This window comes from Asterias rubens, chromosome 10 (genome assembly GCF_902459465.1).
Source record: "Asterias rubens chromosome 10, eAstRub1.3, whole genome shotgun sequence".
Lineage (NCBI taxonomy): Eukaryota > Metazoa > Echinodermata > Asteroidea > Forcipulatida > Asteriidae > Asterias > Asterias rubens.
Window position 1 is genome coordinate 12,811,810 of NC_047071.1, and position 18,983 is coordinate 12,830,792.

Consider the following 18,983-nt stretch of genomic DNA (forward strand, 5'->3'; position numbering starts at 1 on the left):
CTGTTTTCCAGAGGTGCCCAGCAACTACACACACATTAAAATTTTAACATTTTATTTATATAAAAATATATTTATAATAAGTTAAACATTAATTAAAAAAAAAAAAAAAAAAAAAAAAAAAAAAAAAAAAAAAAAAAGCCATCATTAAATAAAGACTACGGATATACCGCAACAGCACAACAAATTTACAAAAAGCAAAATATACAATAATTAAGGTTGAAAATCTGGCCCAGCCAGGAAAAAACCCACATATAACGACCATATACAAAAGCTGTAACACATCAAAATAACAGATTAACAAAAGTTAGAGGACAATTTGCTTAACCACTTTATGGGTTAGCCTGACCTAGATAGGCCCCCTGGGACCGTGAATCTGGGTGTTAATTCTTACCCTGTACCTTTTAAAGTGTAACCTTCTCTCTTATTGTAAAAGAGGAACAAATCCACTCTCTTGTCCGAGTGGTGTTAGTTTCACTCGATCTTTCTGTGTGAAATTGGAACGAACTTCACTCTAAATTGAGTTGAAAGTACCCGGCTTTCACTCTAAATCGAGTTGAAAGTACCCGGCTTTCACTCTAAATCGAGTTGTCTGCCACATGGCTGTTTTCGAAAGAGTGGTATGGCGGACAAAACAAGTTAATTTTTCACTCTTTTACATTAAGAGAGTTGTGTTATGAACCGAAAATATAATTAAGTGACAAAACAGTTGTTAAAATATTGGAAGGATAAAAAAAAAAATATATATTCAATGGCTTGATTTCCCCAACATTAATGCAAATAAATTAACGAATGTCTGCATGCAGGAATTCCCAAACATAATTAATAATTAATTATATAACATATCAGATTACATGAATTTCAGAACATAAGTGCGAATACATTATCGAATATCAAATTTCACGAATCACAAAACACAAACGTGAATTAATTATAGAACATTCAGTGACATAAATGCCAAAACTTTAGTGTAAAGTGATGGTTAAATGGAGAGTGGCGTGAACCTCAACCGTTGGAGGAAGTGTTGGTTATCGAATATTCTGTGCATGAATTTCAAAACATTAGAGAAAAACTGCCACTATTCCTGAATGCAACATTAGTACGAATTTATTATCAAATAAGGCGTTTCAAATTTTTTCATTTTTTTAAAATCGCATTCTCTTTGTATTGAACACTTTTACTGTTTGTACGAAAGCGTATTGCAGCTACCTTTTTAAAAACCACTACCCTATCGTGTACGTAAACGATAACTTATTGTGTACGTACACGATAAATCCAATTTATCACGACGTACACGATTAATCCAAAATTATCGCGTACATAGAGTTATGGTAAGTTATCATGTATGTTTGCGATACATTGAAACCTATCGTGCATGTATACAATTAGTCCTAAACTCATCGTGCACGTACAATTATGTTTGGAGTCACCGTGCACGTACACGATAAGTTTTGTAGTTGTGCACGATTTGGAGTGCGATAATTTATAATATACGTACACAATAAGAAGGAGTTTTTTGTAATCATGTGGCGACAATACGCTTCCTTGGTTTTGTTCCTTACTCCTTTATACGGTTTCCTCCTCCTTTCAGTTACTTGACAAAGAGAAGAAAGTTCGATATAGGTTATCTAATCGACGGTGTGCTGGGTTCGTTAGTCTCAATAACAGGTAAGGCAAAATATATTGCTAAACAGTGTGCTACATCTATGTTGTGTTGTTGTTGTTGTTACTGTTGCTGTTGTTGTTGTCGTTGTCGGAGCCGTCGCCGTCGTCGTCGTCGTCGTCGTCGTGGCCGTCGTCGTCGTCGCCGTCGCCGTCGCCGTCGTTGTTGTTATTGCTGCTGTTGTTATTGTTGTTGTAGTTGTTGTTGTTGTTGTTGTTGTTGTTGTTGTTGTTGTTGTTGTTGTTGTTGTTGTTGTTGTTGATGTTATTGCTGCTGTTGTTATTGTTGTTGTAGTTGTTGTTGTGGTTGTTGTTGTTGTTGTTGTTGTTGTCGATGTTGATGTTGATGTTGATGTTGATGTTGAGGGAGGGAAGGGTTTCTGTTGCTGTTCCTGCAGCCGCTGTTGGCATTTTGTTATTATATTTATAACAAAATTAAGAGAGATTAATGTGAGATTTGGGACGCTAGGTGGCAGCAGACGTCCAAGTAAGACCATTGTTCTCGGAACGATGCGCATGCTCGGAACTATGTTAACAATGTAAAAGTACTTTGCATGTCTGTTGTGCTACCAAACTATAGATATTATATAAACTAACCGGGAATGTTATGAAATTATTGACCGTATTTCCACAAAACAACAAGAGTGTCCTGGACTTTGTAATTGTTCGCAACCTCATACGGAGTCGTATTAATTGTAACAGTTGCATCAGTTGGCCATTACAACAAATTAATTATAATAATAACAAAGTAATGTTGCAAAAGCTTTAATTTCATAGAAATAGATCTTAACCAACGTATTGGTATGCCTCTTTTTGTTTAGGATCAGAAACAAACAGCAAGGGCATAATCATTACATAAAAGAAAAACACCAGACATTTACAAAATACTCGAAACAAAAGTAAAATAATTTCGGAACGAGACGCTGCTTCAACCTCGACCCCGGCTAGATCACCTGTATGATACCAAACATTCGGTCGGCCCCAGCAGTCAGGTCTATTCAGGACCGCTGGGGTTGGCTAATCAGCTTGCATTATTGTTCAGGAAGTACGTCTTGCGTGCAGTGTGAGTGTGATGCATGATGGGACTGAGCCTTTTCTTTTTAACCGATGAGCGTGCTTGATACGTTTGCCCATCCAAGCAACCTTTGTTTAAGGCAAGTGGGGCCGAGCGAAACCAAAACGTTCCGGTGGTTGAAGACAATAGTTACCACCAGCCAATGCGAACACTTAATGCGAACACTTATACAGAAAAAGAAAAACAAAAACACACTAATGTCTTCGCTTCCGAATAAAACACCCCCAAAACCAACCAACCAAATTAAATGTAAATGCCACAAACGTCATTAAAAACAACCTTGGATTAGATAGGCTTATGGGAATATTGAACTGAGCACTTTTGGCTATAAGGGCAGTGTTCAATTATTGATGACGAGTCCCTTCAGCTCAGTTGGTGTCGACTCTTTAATGTCAATTGACGTAAAATGGAGCTTAACGAACAGCAACAATTATTTTGCCATGGCAATATCGGGGATGCGTTGCGTACATCAGCAGGGATCGGAGCCTCGTGTATAAACAGACGATGAGGAAAATAAACAAAACTTTTATTTGAGCCCCACCCGAGCCCCCTCCCAACCACATACACTTTGTTTTCCAGTCACTCTGTGGACGTTCTTTAGTTTGATCCGTAATACACCAGTGGAATACACTACAGAAAGTCCCATTCTTCAATACTGTAAAATATGCGATGTCGTATTCACTACCTTATTGAGACCGGGAACGAAACATAAAATGGAAAACAATGGTATCCATTATAGGGGAATTCTATAAAGACGGTGTTGCTCTACAAGAATGTTTGTGTACAAAGTATATGGGAGGTTCTTAACTGCTGCGACAAGGGAAATAGCAACGACAGGGCTGCAAACAATTCTAGCATCTTGTAAAACATTACATGGTGCTATCAGAATTAGGTCTCATAATTCAAACGTAGACCCACACCTTGCAGGAAATACTGCATGTTACAGCGCCAGGAGCGTCGTTTAGTGACGGACATGTGCACTATTTAAAGTAGCCACAGTTATTATTATTAATATTTATTAATTTCTTATCAACATTTGAAATTGCTTTGCTTATTTTTTTAATATCATTATACTCATTAGGCCTACACTATTGTTTTATTATGAAGTTCCTACAATTAATGTCGAGGCAAATTAACAACGCCAAGTGGTTATGTATCTTGTAAACGTAGTCAACTGATAGAAATCGACTTTTATAAATTGGCGTTCGTCGTTAACAGCCAAGATCAATAACTATTGTCCATGGTCATAGCTGAAATCATTGGAGCGTAAAAGCTCTTGCCCATCCAACCGTATCAACATGTCAAATCTATCGCAGAGGTCTGAACGTCCAGTGGAATGAGATGATGTTTTGTACTTGCATGGATGAGTTGACCTTGACTTTGAGCAAGAAACCTGCATTCACGAGGAAATATAATTGTGTTCAGGTTAGAGGCAACAGGCACTTTTTTTCTCCAAATACCAGTATTCTCACTTGGTGTATCCCAGCATACATTAACAAATCTGTGAAACTTTGTACTCAATTGGTCATCGAAGTTGCAAGAGGGTATAATATATAAGACAACACGTTTAATTTCGAGGAAGGTCTCCCACCGTGACCATTTTTTACCATTTTAGGTCATATCCAACTTGACACTTATATTATCAATTTTTTTTTTTTTACCCATACACCGTTGTGTGTAAGCACTGTTTACTCATTGCTTTCCTAAGTCATGTGAACAAATATCACATGCATATATACTCGGGTTGAATTCGAACCCACGACCCTTGTAATTCAAGAGCAGCGTCGGTATATGCATGGGTCGTGGTTGCGATTCCTACAGAGTAATATGCCTGTTATATATATTTTTTCAAGGCTTCGGGAAAGTACCAGTGCTAACACACATCGGTGTATGGGTAAAAACCTAAATTACCATACTTTATCCCGATGAAAATTTGACACCCATTATATACTACCTGTAAAGGCAGTGGACACTATCGGTAAATGCTCAAAATAATTATTGGCATAAAACCTTTCTTGGTGACCAGTAATGGGGAGAGGTTGATGGTATACAACATTGTGAGAAACTGCTCCCTCTGAAGTGACGTAGTTTTTGAGAAAGAAGTAATTTTCAACGAATTTCATTTCGAGACCTCAGGTTTAGAACTTGAGGTCTCGAAATCAACCATCTAAACGCACACAACTTCGTTTGACACAGGTATTTTTTCTTTCATTATTATCTCGCAACTTCGACGACCAATTGAGCTCAAATTTTCACAGGTTTGTTATTTTATGCAATGTTGAGATACACCAAGTGGGAAGACTTTTTGGGAACATACCAATAGTGTCCAGTGTCTTTAAACATACGAATCGTCAATCTAATTTAACACAGTTTCTATTGTTCAGTGCTTCCGTGCACAAGAAAGTATTGTATCACTGTTTGATAATTTTCTCTTTGAATTATATTGAATTATACATTGGCCATCTTCGGAACATCCTCTTGTCCTCACTACTTTACTCCGATTGATTCTGAGCCACACTTTTGTTCGTAAATTACATGGATGCCTTTCAATAATTCTTTGCTCCCCCTTTTGCTATAAATGGATTTGTTTTTGTCTGTGCTTTTTTTTATATATATTTATGATTATTTTCCGTCAACCAGGTAATAAAAAAAAAAAAAAAAAAAAAAAAAAATATATATATATATATATAACAAAGATATTGACAAAATTGGGAGACCACCAACATAGGGCTAGATAGCTCAGTTGGTAGAGCGCCGGCACGTTAAACCGGAGGTCGTTGGTTCAAATCCCGCTCTAGTCAATTTTCTTTGTTCAATCCAAAATCATTTAAAACAAATGTTCCCAGTCAGTTTCCCTTGTGGTTTATTATTTGATATATATATATATATATATATATATTTTTTTTTTTTTTATATATATATATAATGAATAGATGGCCTTAGCTTTCGATCCAATCCGGACCTTCTTCAGAGGCATAAAACAAGTACAAACAAATACATATCCATTTATAGAAAAAGAGAGGGGGAAAGGGATTAAGGAAAGGATCCAGAAAGAAGCGGGAAAATAACAGCCAATCAAAGTTCCTATTTCAGAAACAATGTTGGTGGCTATGAACCAATAGGAGTGGAGTGGCGAGGACAAAGGATGTTTAGAATGAAAGGAAGGGTTACTGGACCATAAAAGTGGTAAAAATATTGTTCGACAACAATGCAGGGAGACATGAAAGGGTAGGATTAGAGAGCAAGTTGCATCATGATGCAACTAACAATGGTCAATTAATAAGAATAGCAAGATCAAAGGTATGATGATTTTAAAAATAGGTATGGGGGACCTGTGGAAAAAAAATATATATATAGACAACTGTGTTTTTATGGTTATGCCTCGAAGGTCCGGCGCGGAAAGAAAGCTTCCGAGGTCATCTTCCCTACCAGTTTTATTATCATTGTTTATACACATTTTTAAATTGTAGCGTTTTATTTGTAATAACAAAAAATGGTCTTTTACCGTTTCCCCCAGAGCTTGCGCTACATGGTGTATTTTAGACACTTCAATCATTTTTTACAATCATTTTTTACATCCCTGTCGATACATTTTTTCTTCTTTCCTTTGTCCGTGTAGTTAAGAACCCCCTATAGATTTTGTAAACACAAAATTATCTTCGAAGCGTCCAGTCTTTATAATTCCCCTGATGAATACATTTCGTTTCCATTTTCTGTTTTGGCCTCGGTCTCCATAAAGTAGTGAATATGAAATTATTTCATTTTTGGAACACTGTCGAGACATCTTTTGTTATTTCTTTTTTTCCCTTTAAATAAGAATCTTCCATAGACTTTGCACACACAAATCTTTTTGGAGCACCCCAGTCTTTTCCCCTCAAGGAGTCATTTTGTTTTAAATTTTCTGTTTTGATTTCGGTCTCCATCAAAGGGCAGCGAATATGAAATCACACAAACATAAAATGTTTATACATCAGTATTCTCAAAGAAAGTCTTTTAAAAAGTGAAGACGTAAATTTCTTGACAAAACCTCAAATGGTTTGTCCCATTCATGAATCTTAAGAAAATGAGATTCCGCTGTTTTGGATGGTGGTAAACCGGGGCATCAATCTAGTTAAACTGCTCGTACTATGTTATTTTTTTGTTTTGTTATTGTGTATTTTTGGTTTATTTAAATCATTCAAACATCACATCCACAGGCTGAATTGAGTTTAAAATACTGAGAAAAAAAAAGTAGTGCCAGTGACTAAAATATAACAAAAATTACTCACGACAAGGCACATACAAGGAACAAGATGAAGGGATTGGGACAAAAGGGCATACCAACTGAGTGAACAAAAATCAAGAGCTATTGTTGAGTGCTTGGACAAGGGATGGGGTGCATTTTTTTTTGTAACGACCAGTCCTACATTTACGCAGGTGTTGTTTTTGTTTGGTGTGAGCCAGTGCCTGTAATTTTCAGATTCAAACAAGGTCTTACCAAAATTGACAAAATATAAATGACTCAGTCTATCAGTGATTGTAGGTAAACTGAACAATTGGCATATGTTCACATGATGTTGGTGTATTTGGCTGACCAGCCAGAATGATACGAAAGGGCCTTTTTTGTTATCTTTCAAGGGTTATAAGTTGTGGTTTGGTAAGTCCAGAGTACCAGACAGGACTGGCGTTTTCGATTGAGGGTCGGACATACATAACAGATCATTGACAGAAATAAAACAATGTTTATTGAAGCTGTCGTCAAGAGAAGAGTATAAGGTTACAATTATTACACATGCTGATCACTTGGGAATCCCACTTCAAATTAATTTCAAACAATCAGTTTGATTAATTTTAGAATCTAAAATATCGAAGGTGAGTAGATCAGGTTTGTTTTGTTGGAAACTAATATTCTGGCATTTGGCGGGATAAAAGTTTCATTTTATTCAGATCAGTCCATTGTTATAAGTCATTTTGCATGCTGGAACTCTCGTTAGGGTTAGAAAGGGTCTGACTTTAAAATCAGGTCACATCGACACATTTGTGATGTGGTTCACCGCATGGAAAATCAAACTGAAGGGGGAAAAGAGTAAACATCTTAATGTGATAACCGACCTTCGCATTTTACCTTTTTATCTTCCCCGTCTGATTTTTGAAGAGCGGCAGTTTTATTTGCAGCCGACCTTGAGAATGTAAGCAGGAAACGTGTCTGAAGCGAAGAAAAAAGATCTTATCGAATTTAAGAAGATAATCAGGGGTCGATAAGACACAAAAAGGGGGAAGAGGGAGAAATTGGGGCAAAAATTTTCCACATGAACTTCTACTATATCCTGCTCAACCGAACATTATTATTAATATGCACACACGGCACGCACCCACGCATCCCTACGGATCAGGTATGTGCCTGCAATATTGTTGATCTTCTGTGGGGTACTGTTATAACACAGAAAGCATCATTAAGAGAACCATTGTTCAATTGTTAAAAGTACCCCGTAAGTAGCAAGTAACTCTCCATTCACTCTGTGGACATTCTTTGTTCTATGCACTTAAGAAATGTCAGTCTTAAAGGCAGTGGACACTATTAAAATAATTATCAGCATAAAACCTTACTTGGTAACGAGTAATGGGGAGAAGTTGATAGTATAAAACATTGTGAGAAACGGCTCCCTCCGAAGTGACGTAGTTTTCGAGAAAGAACTAATTTTCTGGAAAATGGGTCAGGCTGACCCGGAAAATGGTTTTAATCAGTCTACCGAAGTGCCTCAGAGAATATTTTACGCACTTGAGTGTGTTTCTGTATAAAAACGACCAATAATATTGCGGCCGATACGATATGTAGTTGAGGTGGGGTGGGGTTGAGGTCCGTAATAATCAAGTTAACACTGTTCTTTAGTTCAATATATTTTTACTTTGAGGCGTGCAATTATATAGTAATATTTTTAATGGGGGACTTTGAATTTCTTGGTAGCAGTTCTGGTAATTTGAAATCGTTTACGTAGTTTTGAGCATGCTCATATAAACTTGAGTCTGCTGCCACCTAATAGCGTTCCAAAAGTCGAATCCGAAGCGATTTGTTGACGTCAAAAATTCGCAACGAAGAATTCGAGTTCAGTTCTTACGAAACAATCGCTGCGAGAACAACCATGTGGCGTCAGATTTCGTATCGCATTCGCAGGAAGTGTGCTTACGGGCTTAATGCGTTCTTTGTATAAGCCATGCAAATCGACATTAATTTTATAGCAGAATGAAAGCGCAATTATTATTTCCATGAAAGGGATGCAGCTGTTAATTCGTATGTTCGACAGCAAAGCCTCGTCAGATTGGCACGACTATCTTGTGTCAGGAAATTGTGACATTTGATTGCTTTGTTATTTAATTTATTGTAATTGCATTTTTGCTTGCATTGCGCCTTGCCATTGGGAACATAAAGTCACAACAAGTAGGCGTTAGATGTTGTTTTCTCAAAATTGTTTATGCCTGTTTTTCCTAGAAAACAAAACAAAAGAAGAGATAACTTACAGGTTGTAGTTAGGCCTTAGAGATGTTGTTTTCTCTCTTTGGGTCGGGTAGGGTGGAGTGTAAGTTATGGCCCTGAATTACTGTGTGACCTGTTAATGTACGTGGTCCTAGCAACGTGGGAGGAAATTAACCCAAGAAAAGGCAATTCAGCCAGCATTTACGCTTCATTACTAGTGGTGGGGGGGGGGGGGGGGGGGTCGAACATAATTGAAACATAGCGTTGTTTGGAAATCGTTTCGGAAATATCTTTTATTTTCGGCTTTACGATTTTTCATGTACCAAAACTGCTTCGTGATTTTAAAGGATGACATTTATAATACTTGTAAAATGGTTTATGTGTGAAATGGAAATATTAAGTGTTTTTGAATTGAAATTGAATTAAAATTGAGTTGAATTGAAAATTGAAGGTGCAGTTTTGTTGTTGTTAATGTACGTATGTTGATGGGGAAACAACCCTGTGAAGTTGTTTTCATATATTTGTTTTCATATTTCACAATTAGTGCCAATAATGGGATGAATATGAAATGAGAAGAAAATGCTCATTTTAAGATGTGGGAGGAAAAAAAGAAAAAAAAGGGGAAAACCCCATGGAATCAGGTCGGAGCTGAAAACCCAATCCACATGCTGAGTGTTCCGGTCTGATATGGTTTGTGGTTTTCTAAGTTAATGTCCTCACATGGTGCTCATGGGTATGATGTCTACAAATCCAGACCAGCAACTGTAACACAACAGTTTGATCCCCAGTTGGGTAAATATCCCCAATTGGGAAAGTGTGTACAAAAACAATGGGAGCTCCTGCTGTCAAAAAATTAGTAAAAGGGACATTGAGGTTTCCGCTGGCATGTGTTTAACACTAAGCTAGCATGGTGATTATCTTTTTCTTTTAACAGCAATTTAAATTTTGAATAGGTTTTCTCGGTCAAATTCGGCAAATGAGCAGTCAATTTCATTTTCATGCGTTCGAATTAAATGCTGTTTTGCCTCTCCAGTTGTTACTGCGTTTCAAATTCAGAATTCGGCCATTCAATTTCGTTTTGGGTCGAGTCAAATTCCTTTAGCACTCTGTTCAATTTAGCGTAGCGTTATTCTTTTTCGTGACACACACGCCTCAAGAAGCGTCTGCGAATTTGAATGCTGCTTTGATGAATTGTTAAGTTGAATGATTATTTTGTTCATTCGAATGACGCAACATTACATTTGATTAATCCCAAAACGAAATCGAATGACCCTTTTGAGTAGTATTCGATTTTGCGCGAAATAGAATAGCTTGGTGGTTAAAGGAACACGTTGCCTTGGATCGGACGAGTTGGTCTATGAAAAGCGTTTGAAACAGTTTGTTATGAAATGCATATGGTTAGAAAGATATTTTAAAAGTACAATATAATGATCCACACAAGTATCACTCAAAATTGCACGGTTTTCAGTTTACGTCGCGAACTAACACGGTCGGCCATTTATGGGAGTCAACTTTTTTACTCCCATAAATGGCCGACCGTGTTTGTCGACGAGGTAAAACGAAAACCACGCAATTTTGAGGCATATTTGTGTAGATCATTGTATTCTACTTTTACAACATCTTTCTAACCATATCGATGTTATAACAAACGGTTACAGGACGCTTTTTAAAGACCAACTCGACCGATCCAAGGCAACGTGTTCCTTTAAATTGGCTGTTCATTTTCCGAAATTGACCGAGAAAACCTATATTTGGGTATTGTTTGTACAATACTTCCAGTGCTTTCTCATTGTGCTGTAACGATCCTGTGTTTTTTTTAAGTTATTACATTTTTTGGTTGGTATTAAATGCCGATTTTAATGACATGATATCTCTAACTAATTGCTTTTCTTTGATTTCTACACACTATGTGTGTTTACATTTGTTGCCCATGGTGATGGCTATTATTGTTGTTCTTTTTACAGCAAAGTCAAAGTGTAACTTTGTGTTAGGTGTGTACAATACTTGGAGAGCTTTCCCATAATTCTCCAACGATCTTGTGTGTTTCCAGTTATGACATTGTTTGATTCTAAATGCGGATTTGATGTTATGACATGCTATCATCAATGATTTGCCTTTCTTGATTTCTACACAGCTATGTTTGTTTGCATGTGTTACCATTGGTGATTGTATTTTGTTTGTATTTTTTTTTAATTAAATAATTTCCTTCTTTTACACAGCTATGTGTACCATATGTCCTCCAAAGTTTGCCTTAGTGATCGGTCTCATCGGGGGCTGCATCGCCTGCGGTGGAGTTGAGCTCCTCAACATGCTCAAGATCGACGACCCTGTGGGTGTGGTCCCAGTCCACTTCTTCTGTGGGGTGTGGAGCCTTATCGCGGCTGGCTTGTTCGCAAAGAAGGATGAGACCAACAGGACGACAGACGAGACGAGTGTGACGAGTCTTAACGGCTTGTTTATGGTAAGATGGTACCCTTACTATGGGATTTGCGGCATGAGGTGTGAATATAATATTTGGTTTGCGGTAACACCATTTGTGTATCTACTTCAGTAGAGGAATAAGAGAAGTTCTCAAAAGAACGCAATCTACCCATCAAGTTGATAATAAACAGATGGTTTTACCGCAAACAGATTATTTAAAGAGCGTGGACACTATTGGTAGTTGTCAAAGACCAGTCTTCTAACTTGGTGTATCTCAACATATACATAAATAACCAACCTGTGAAAATTTGAGCTCAATCGGTCGTCGAAGTTGCGAGATAATAATGAAAGGAAAACACCCTTGTCACACAAAGTTGTGTGCTTTCAGATGCTTGATTTCGAGACCTCAAATTCTAAACTTGAGGTCTCGAAATCAAATTCGTGGAAAATTACTTCTTTCTCGAAAACTACGTCACTTCAGAGGGAGCCGTTTTAATAATTACCAATAGTGTCCACTGCCTTTAAAGATGCTATGTCAGATTTTGGCCCCAAACATTAAAAAATATATTTTTTTTAGTGAATGGTATTTCAAAGAGTATCACCCGCTCTAACGAAATTGTTTTTTAACTTTTACTTTTAATGGTCAGGAACCATGAAAATTTGTTTAAACGTTTCTTATAAAACACATCAGAATCGGTCACAGGATATATTGTCGGGATCCCGACAAAAACTAATTTTGAGCACTTTATTTCACTGCTAATAATAATTGGCGGACTTTTTCGAGCAATGGCTCAAATGAAAGCTTGTAGCTTTCTCGACCCCCATCAAAATACCGATTTGGGGTCAAATCGGCCAAAAATCTGACATGGCATCTTTAACGGTAGCAATCGTTGTTGTAAATACTGGGTGGATAATACGAAACAATTATTTCTTTGTCTTTGCACAGGGAGGTGGGTTTGAACTACTTGGTATTCAGCTCTTAGCGATTGTCTGCATATCAGCCTGGTGTGGAATCATTGCGTGTATCACGCTTAAGGTTATATCATTGACCATAGGGTTACGCTTCCCGTTCCACGAAGAACTACTCGGTGCCGATATGGTTGAACACTCCATTGGGCCACGCAAATACGACAAGATCAAAAAACGACTGGTTGATACGTCTAGGTACAGACGGTTCGAGCAGCCCCGACGGCGGTTGCATTCTTCGATGAGGCAGGCTGAGGATTTCCTCGGCATGAGGGATGAAATAGCGAACGTCAGCTACGACGACATCCGAAGACGCTTTCAAGACAGCGAGAGCGACGATAGGAATCGATCCGGCGCCAGGAAAATACGCTTCGGCCCCAACCGCCATGACATGGTTTTCAGCATCAGCAATGGGAACGGACATGCAACAGTCTTCGAGGAGGAAGACGGAAACCACTCGAACGGGGAGGACGTCCCGCATCTTGAGGAGTCGAATGGGAACGGGGAAGGATCGAATGGAAACGGGGAACAGCTTAATGATAACGGGTTACCCGTGAGCAAGAAGCGAAAATTCAGCGCGCAGTTAATCCGCGGTGCCTTTAGACGCAGGAAGATTGTGCTGCCTAAATGGCAGCGAAAACTGGGCATTGAGAACGTGGCCTACATCGATAACGAACAAAACATGAAAATCAAACTGCGCAAGGCTCGGGACGTTCAGGTGTCAACTGGTGTGGGTCTCGCCGTCGTTCAGGAATCTGTTTTAGGCGATGGACCGGGGACCTCGGATGAACCGAGGCCTCGGAGCAAAATGGTTGATAGTAGCACACAGACTAACCCCACCTCTGAGGTTTGCTCGACTTGTGTGCAGACCAGTGTTGAGGATATATACCTCAGGAGTATCGGAGTTGAGGCAGACTGTAGCTCTATCGAGATGGAGGTCAACTTTGAAGCAGACGACGAGACGAGGAGGAACAGTTATTCTGAGAAAAAACGTCGAAAGAAATTTGCAACTGATGATGATGATAATGGTGTGGATGAGGAACGTGTAGTTCATGTCATAACAAGAGCTGAATATCTAGTGTGAGATAAACGCAAATGTGGGTGGTCGGGAAAAGAAGGAAAAAATAGATGCAATTTTTTTAATAACTTTGGTACATTTTACTTCATACAATTTTACAGTGCCGGAGAAAAGTGTTTATAATTCAAAAAATTGGAAAGCGCACATCCCCTGAATTTAAGGCCCAAGTACGTATACCGGTGTTAGAATAAACATTTGCATTCTCCATAAAGTTACACTGGGAAGAGTATAGACGATCATTTTGTCATTAGACCCCCCCCCCCCTTAATAGCACAATCTTAGCAGTAAACTAGTGGTCCTAACATTTAGCCCAAACATTGTACTTTACGATAGCCAAGTAGTTTCGGGCTACATATATGAATAGGGGTGGAATCACCTTTTCGGGCTACATTTAGAAAACTACATTTAGGCTACTAATTGGGCTACAGTCAATTAAATACTATGTTCGGGATACATTTTGGTGCAAATTTTTGGCTGCATTTAGGTTTGGGCTATATACACTTTAAGATGAAGGTTTTGACCTACAATTAGGGACATATTATTTGGGCTACGTCTGAGTCCAGAATACGTTTCGGCTATATTTGCGTACAATGTTTGGGCTACATTTAGGTGCAAAGTTTTGGCTCTATTTAACACGGTTTGAGCTATACACACTTAGGTGAAAGTTTTGTGCTGCATTTAGATACATTTTGGGGCTACGTCTGAGTCCGGGCTATGTTTGCGCTACACTTGCGTACAGTGTTTGTGCTACGTTTAGATGCAGGATTATTGTAGTTAGTCCTACATTATCGAACAGGGATTTGACTACATTTTGGTTTTGAGCGACATGTAGATCTCGGGTAAAAGTTAAAAGAATCGCACATACGTCAGTGTGCATAATAGAATGAAGCTCCACACGTTAACGATTTGACCTATACCTTGCATGTTGTTGGCGGCAGTGTAAAAAATATGTTCGTCCAAAAACCTAAAAGGCACACTTGACGCACTAAGCCGAACTCTCAAACATTACTGCAAACAATGTCCTACATTTTATTTCCTAGTCCTATCCTACACACAATACCTCATTATGTGCATTCCACATCTGTATTTCCAAAGCACATTCAGTATTAATTTGTTGACTCTATATTGTTTCTAGTGCAATGCAAAGTTGAAAAACGCGTCTTGTACATTTTGTTCGGAAAAAAACCCCGAAACGACATCAGCTGTAACTTTGTGAATTGTCGATGGTGCACAAACTGCAGAAGTAATTTGTTTAGGTCTTTGTTTTGTTTATTTTTGTTTGCTTCATTTATTTAAGCATTATTCATTACATAGTGATTATTTTTTGGTTAGAAAAGGTTGAGGGCTGGCTAAATCTTTAACTATTAGTTTTTGAACTGGGGAAAGGTCTTAAAGGGATAAATTTATATTAACAAAATAAACAGTTTTAACTGCTTTGGATCAATTATCAACATAGACAATGACCACAATTGTATTCCTTATTTCGAAACCTTATTCTTTAAACTCAACTTTGTGTAAAGGATAACGTAACTGACTGTGTGTGGAAAATCAATATTAATTAATTTTATTGAGACAATTTTATTTTCATGGTTACGCTATCATCTTGAAAATATTAAAGTTTAATATTTATTCATATATGCATATAAATATTTACTTATATTGTATAAATCTAGCTTCAATTATGATAATCAGGAAAAGAAAGGTATTTCTCTTATTAATAAAGCATTAAACCAATGCGCATGTGTATATGAAACATTGCATCGTTGTACATTTCTATGACTTTTGGCTCTGCAATAAAAGCTAGGTTGTATTAAAATATTGTGGACGATCATTTTATTTTATGAAAAACATTGCCACGATAGCCATTTTCTTCGCATAATACCTTTGCTATTACATTGCATGAATTAATATGTTATAGTCGCTCTAAAACTGGGTGGTGATATTAAGGTAGGGTCATATTTGGTTTTGACCCATGAAAATAAGGGTTGAATCTGTTTTATCCTAAAGCTCAAAATCAATATGGTAACGGCAGTAAGCATCAGTGTAGCTTATTGAACAAAAACTTGTTTAAACTGCTTTCGGCCCAGCCGTTTTACACCAAGTCCAAAACCAGGACCGATAGTTCGAGACTGGTCTCGATAAGGATACCAGTTTCAATTGTTTCAACACTGGTAAACATCCTGCAATCGTCTGGAATATGCCCGGGTTGAGTAGAAATCAATAAAAGTATGTCCACGATTAAGCCATTTGCGAGTTAGATTTGAGTAATGTCTGGTACCATGACTTGCTTAGTCACAAGTTACCGCTTACATTTGAATTCCTCAGACTACAGCAACAGTTGCTATGTCACATGATTCGGAGCAAGCTTTTGTACATCAACCTCCAGATGAGCAGACCCTGGTACCATTGTGTCATACATCCATTCGTCTCTAACGCAACTACGCAAAAGCTTACCCCGATAGCAACTGTCTCTATTATAGTCTGAGAAATTCAAGCTGAAGTGGTGAGTTGAAATCAAGCACGTCATTGTTCCAGACAACATTCATATACAGACACGCAAATGGCTTATTTGAATCCCAACAGATCGCCTAACGGCGACTTTTGGTGGTACACACACCGGCTGGGGGGCGTGGGTTCGAACCCCACTCCTGCAACAAATTTTGTGGCGGCATAGCAATCAAACATAATAAACTTAAAAGAGACACCGACAGTCAAAAGTTAAATTGAAAACAACATATGGCTTCTCAAATTACGTATTCCTTTTTTCTTTAGCTTCTCTAAAAAGTTGCATGGAAATTCATTACATATTTTTTTCTTTTTCTTTTTCGATTGAACAAAGATCATTTGATTCTCGATTCATTGAGAGAGTTTTGTCTGATTTATAAATGAAGACTGATTGAAAGTTAATTGATTCATCAATATACCGCATGGCCATTATGCCCTTGTACCATTGATGAATTTATAATAGATCATAATTGCCCCAAGTTGATAATGGCATGACGTTACAACCTTGGCAGAGCCTTTCTCTAAGACCAAAGGACAACAAAACATATAAACAGGTGAATTGGTGTAATAGAAGCAGTCACTAGAAGAAATAAATTAAGAAGGAGAGATGGAGATAGAGAGGGAGAGGTGGGACTGAAATAATTATTTCCAAGGATAAAATAACATGAAGTTGAAGTTATTTCAGAAATATCTTCTTGAAGTTTGAGTTTTTTCTTGAGATGAATTTGAAGAAAATGAAAATTGTATTTTCCTTTGAGAACTATTTTATGTTTTTCAAGCCAACCCTTATCTGGGCCCATTGTTATAGAGCTGCTTATGACCAACATATTGCTCTTGTTTTCGCTAAGCAGAAATAAGCAGGTTTCACAAATCGTGCGCCCAATTCAAAGTCCAAGTGCCTATTTTATGCGCTTGTTTCTATGAGTCGTAGCATACGGATAAATTTCCACATTGGTGTTCGGAAATAACTGTCACTCTAAAGAAAAGAAGAAAAAAATATATAATTATTAGGGAGAAACAGCCACTTGATTCAGTGAATTCTGATGACGAACATTTCAGTTTAAGACGAGCTACAATAGTTCTTTAAAAAAAATTACCTTACGGATATTTTGATATATTTCACATGGAAGTTGAATTGACAATTATGAAACTGAGCCACCTGCTTCGGAAACAAGTGACAAATCATCGGGCTAGACAAGTTTTCCTTTTCCCAAAAATTGCTTTATCCTCCGCTTTTGTTTTTTTTTATTATAAAAAGCGAATGTTGCATGCAATGGAATGGCCGAAGCAGATGGTAAAAATATTGCCCTTTTGTTGTATCTCAAAATAACAACAAAGGAATATTCATTACTTTGGTTTTAATTAGTCGAAACCCATTAATGAGCTGAACATCGTTTTATTAGTGAGACTGTATACAGTCTCATTAATAAAACGATGTTCAGCTCATTAATGGGTTTCGACAGTCTCACTAATAAAACGATGTTCAGCTTATTAATGGGTTTCGACTAATTAAAACCAAAGTAATGAATATTCCTTTGTTGTTATTTTCAAACATAATAACCTTATGCTTCTATCACGCTAGAAGACATATACCGTGTCATGTGTTGTCAATAATTAGCCTTCGAGAAATCTCTGCTGGGGTCGAAACGCCAGGCCAAGGAATAAATTGAATGTATTCGATCTTATTTCTCAGTAAAACTACTTCCCCAAACACAACTTTCACCCTATCCCCACGGCACACCATGCCAAACAAGAGACAGTTTTGTTCTTGCTCACTGAAAATCCTGGAATTGGTACCCTTTGTTCACAATAACATGTTATGACACCGCAAGCTTAAACAGCTGAGGTTTCGAACCCTAATAAATCTGCCACTTGAAGCTCGAAATGGGGCATTGTGTCTTAATTGTGTGCTTGGAACCTCAGGAATTCTTTAGATGATGTTTCGGGGTTAAATGTCCGATGTGCACGCTATGCTAAGTTGTTTCAGCGGTCCATTATTTCACACGAATGGCATGATATTGTTTAAAGGTAGCCATTTTACCATTCTGGGAACTAATGGAGCGATAGGGCATTAGCGTGACATCGCAGGTGGAGGGTAATTACTGTTTCGGTCATCAACGGCCAGTGATCAACCAATGGCAAGTTTAACCGAAAAAGTTTTGGTTTAACGACCGCGACAATTTTGCCAAAATATCACGCAAATCACTGTCCTCGCCAGGATTCTAACTGCATTGTTTGGACTGACGTCATCATCTCAACAATCATGGTAACGCCATTGTTGGGAGTCAATGTCCCAAAGAGGTGGACAGTTTGTGTCGCGTTTTACATGCTCACCATAACTTAAAGTAATTGTGACTTCAGTCTTCAGTCTTTTCTCCTACTTCCAGCCTCATTGAAGGCTAGACAAGGAGGCAAGGAGGCATGATGTCGACGACCTTTCAGCCGGTGTAGTGCAAACCCAAGGTGACATTACGAATTACATTAAAAGCTCAAATGATGAAGTAGAAATAGTGTAGGCCCTATACAAAGATGCAAGATGTGCTGGTCCTGATGTAGGGTCAATAACTCGACTTGGCCTACTCGTCTCATGGGACTATTGTGATCACGCCATGTCATTCACCCTGTTGCTGTCTGCAAATTGCTATAGAGCCTATTCTCTGAATTGTAATGGACAACAAGAAAAGCGTCTACGGGGGTGAGCTTGTCAATCCTTCTGATCCGCAATATATATCTTTAATTGCTTTTGTCTGTCATGCCACACCGTTGGGAAATCCACCTGTGAAGTGGCGTGGCCGTTGGAATATCTGTAGTTCGAAATTTCGTCAATT

General features: G+C 38.0%; 1 protein-coding gene across 1 annotated transcript in view; it reads left to right on the plus strand.

Moving 5' to 3' along the window:
* LOC117296080 (putative ammonium transporter 2) overlaps positions 1-15,445 on the plus strand; it is a 42,124-nt gene extending 26,679 nt beyond the window's left edge. The window contains exons 5-7 of the mRNA XM_033778952.1: positions 1,589-1,665; positions 11,405-11,646; positions 12,553-15,445. Coding sequence (XP_033634843.1) covers positions 1,589-1,665; positions 11,405-11,646; positions 12,553-13,656 — 1,423 coding nt within the window. The 3' untranslated portion in view covers positions 13,657-15,445. The remainder of the gene's footprint in view (positions 1-1,588; positions 1,666-11,404; positions 11,647-12,552) is intronic.
* The last annotated feature ends 3,538 nt before the right edge of the window (positions 15,446-18,983 follow it).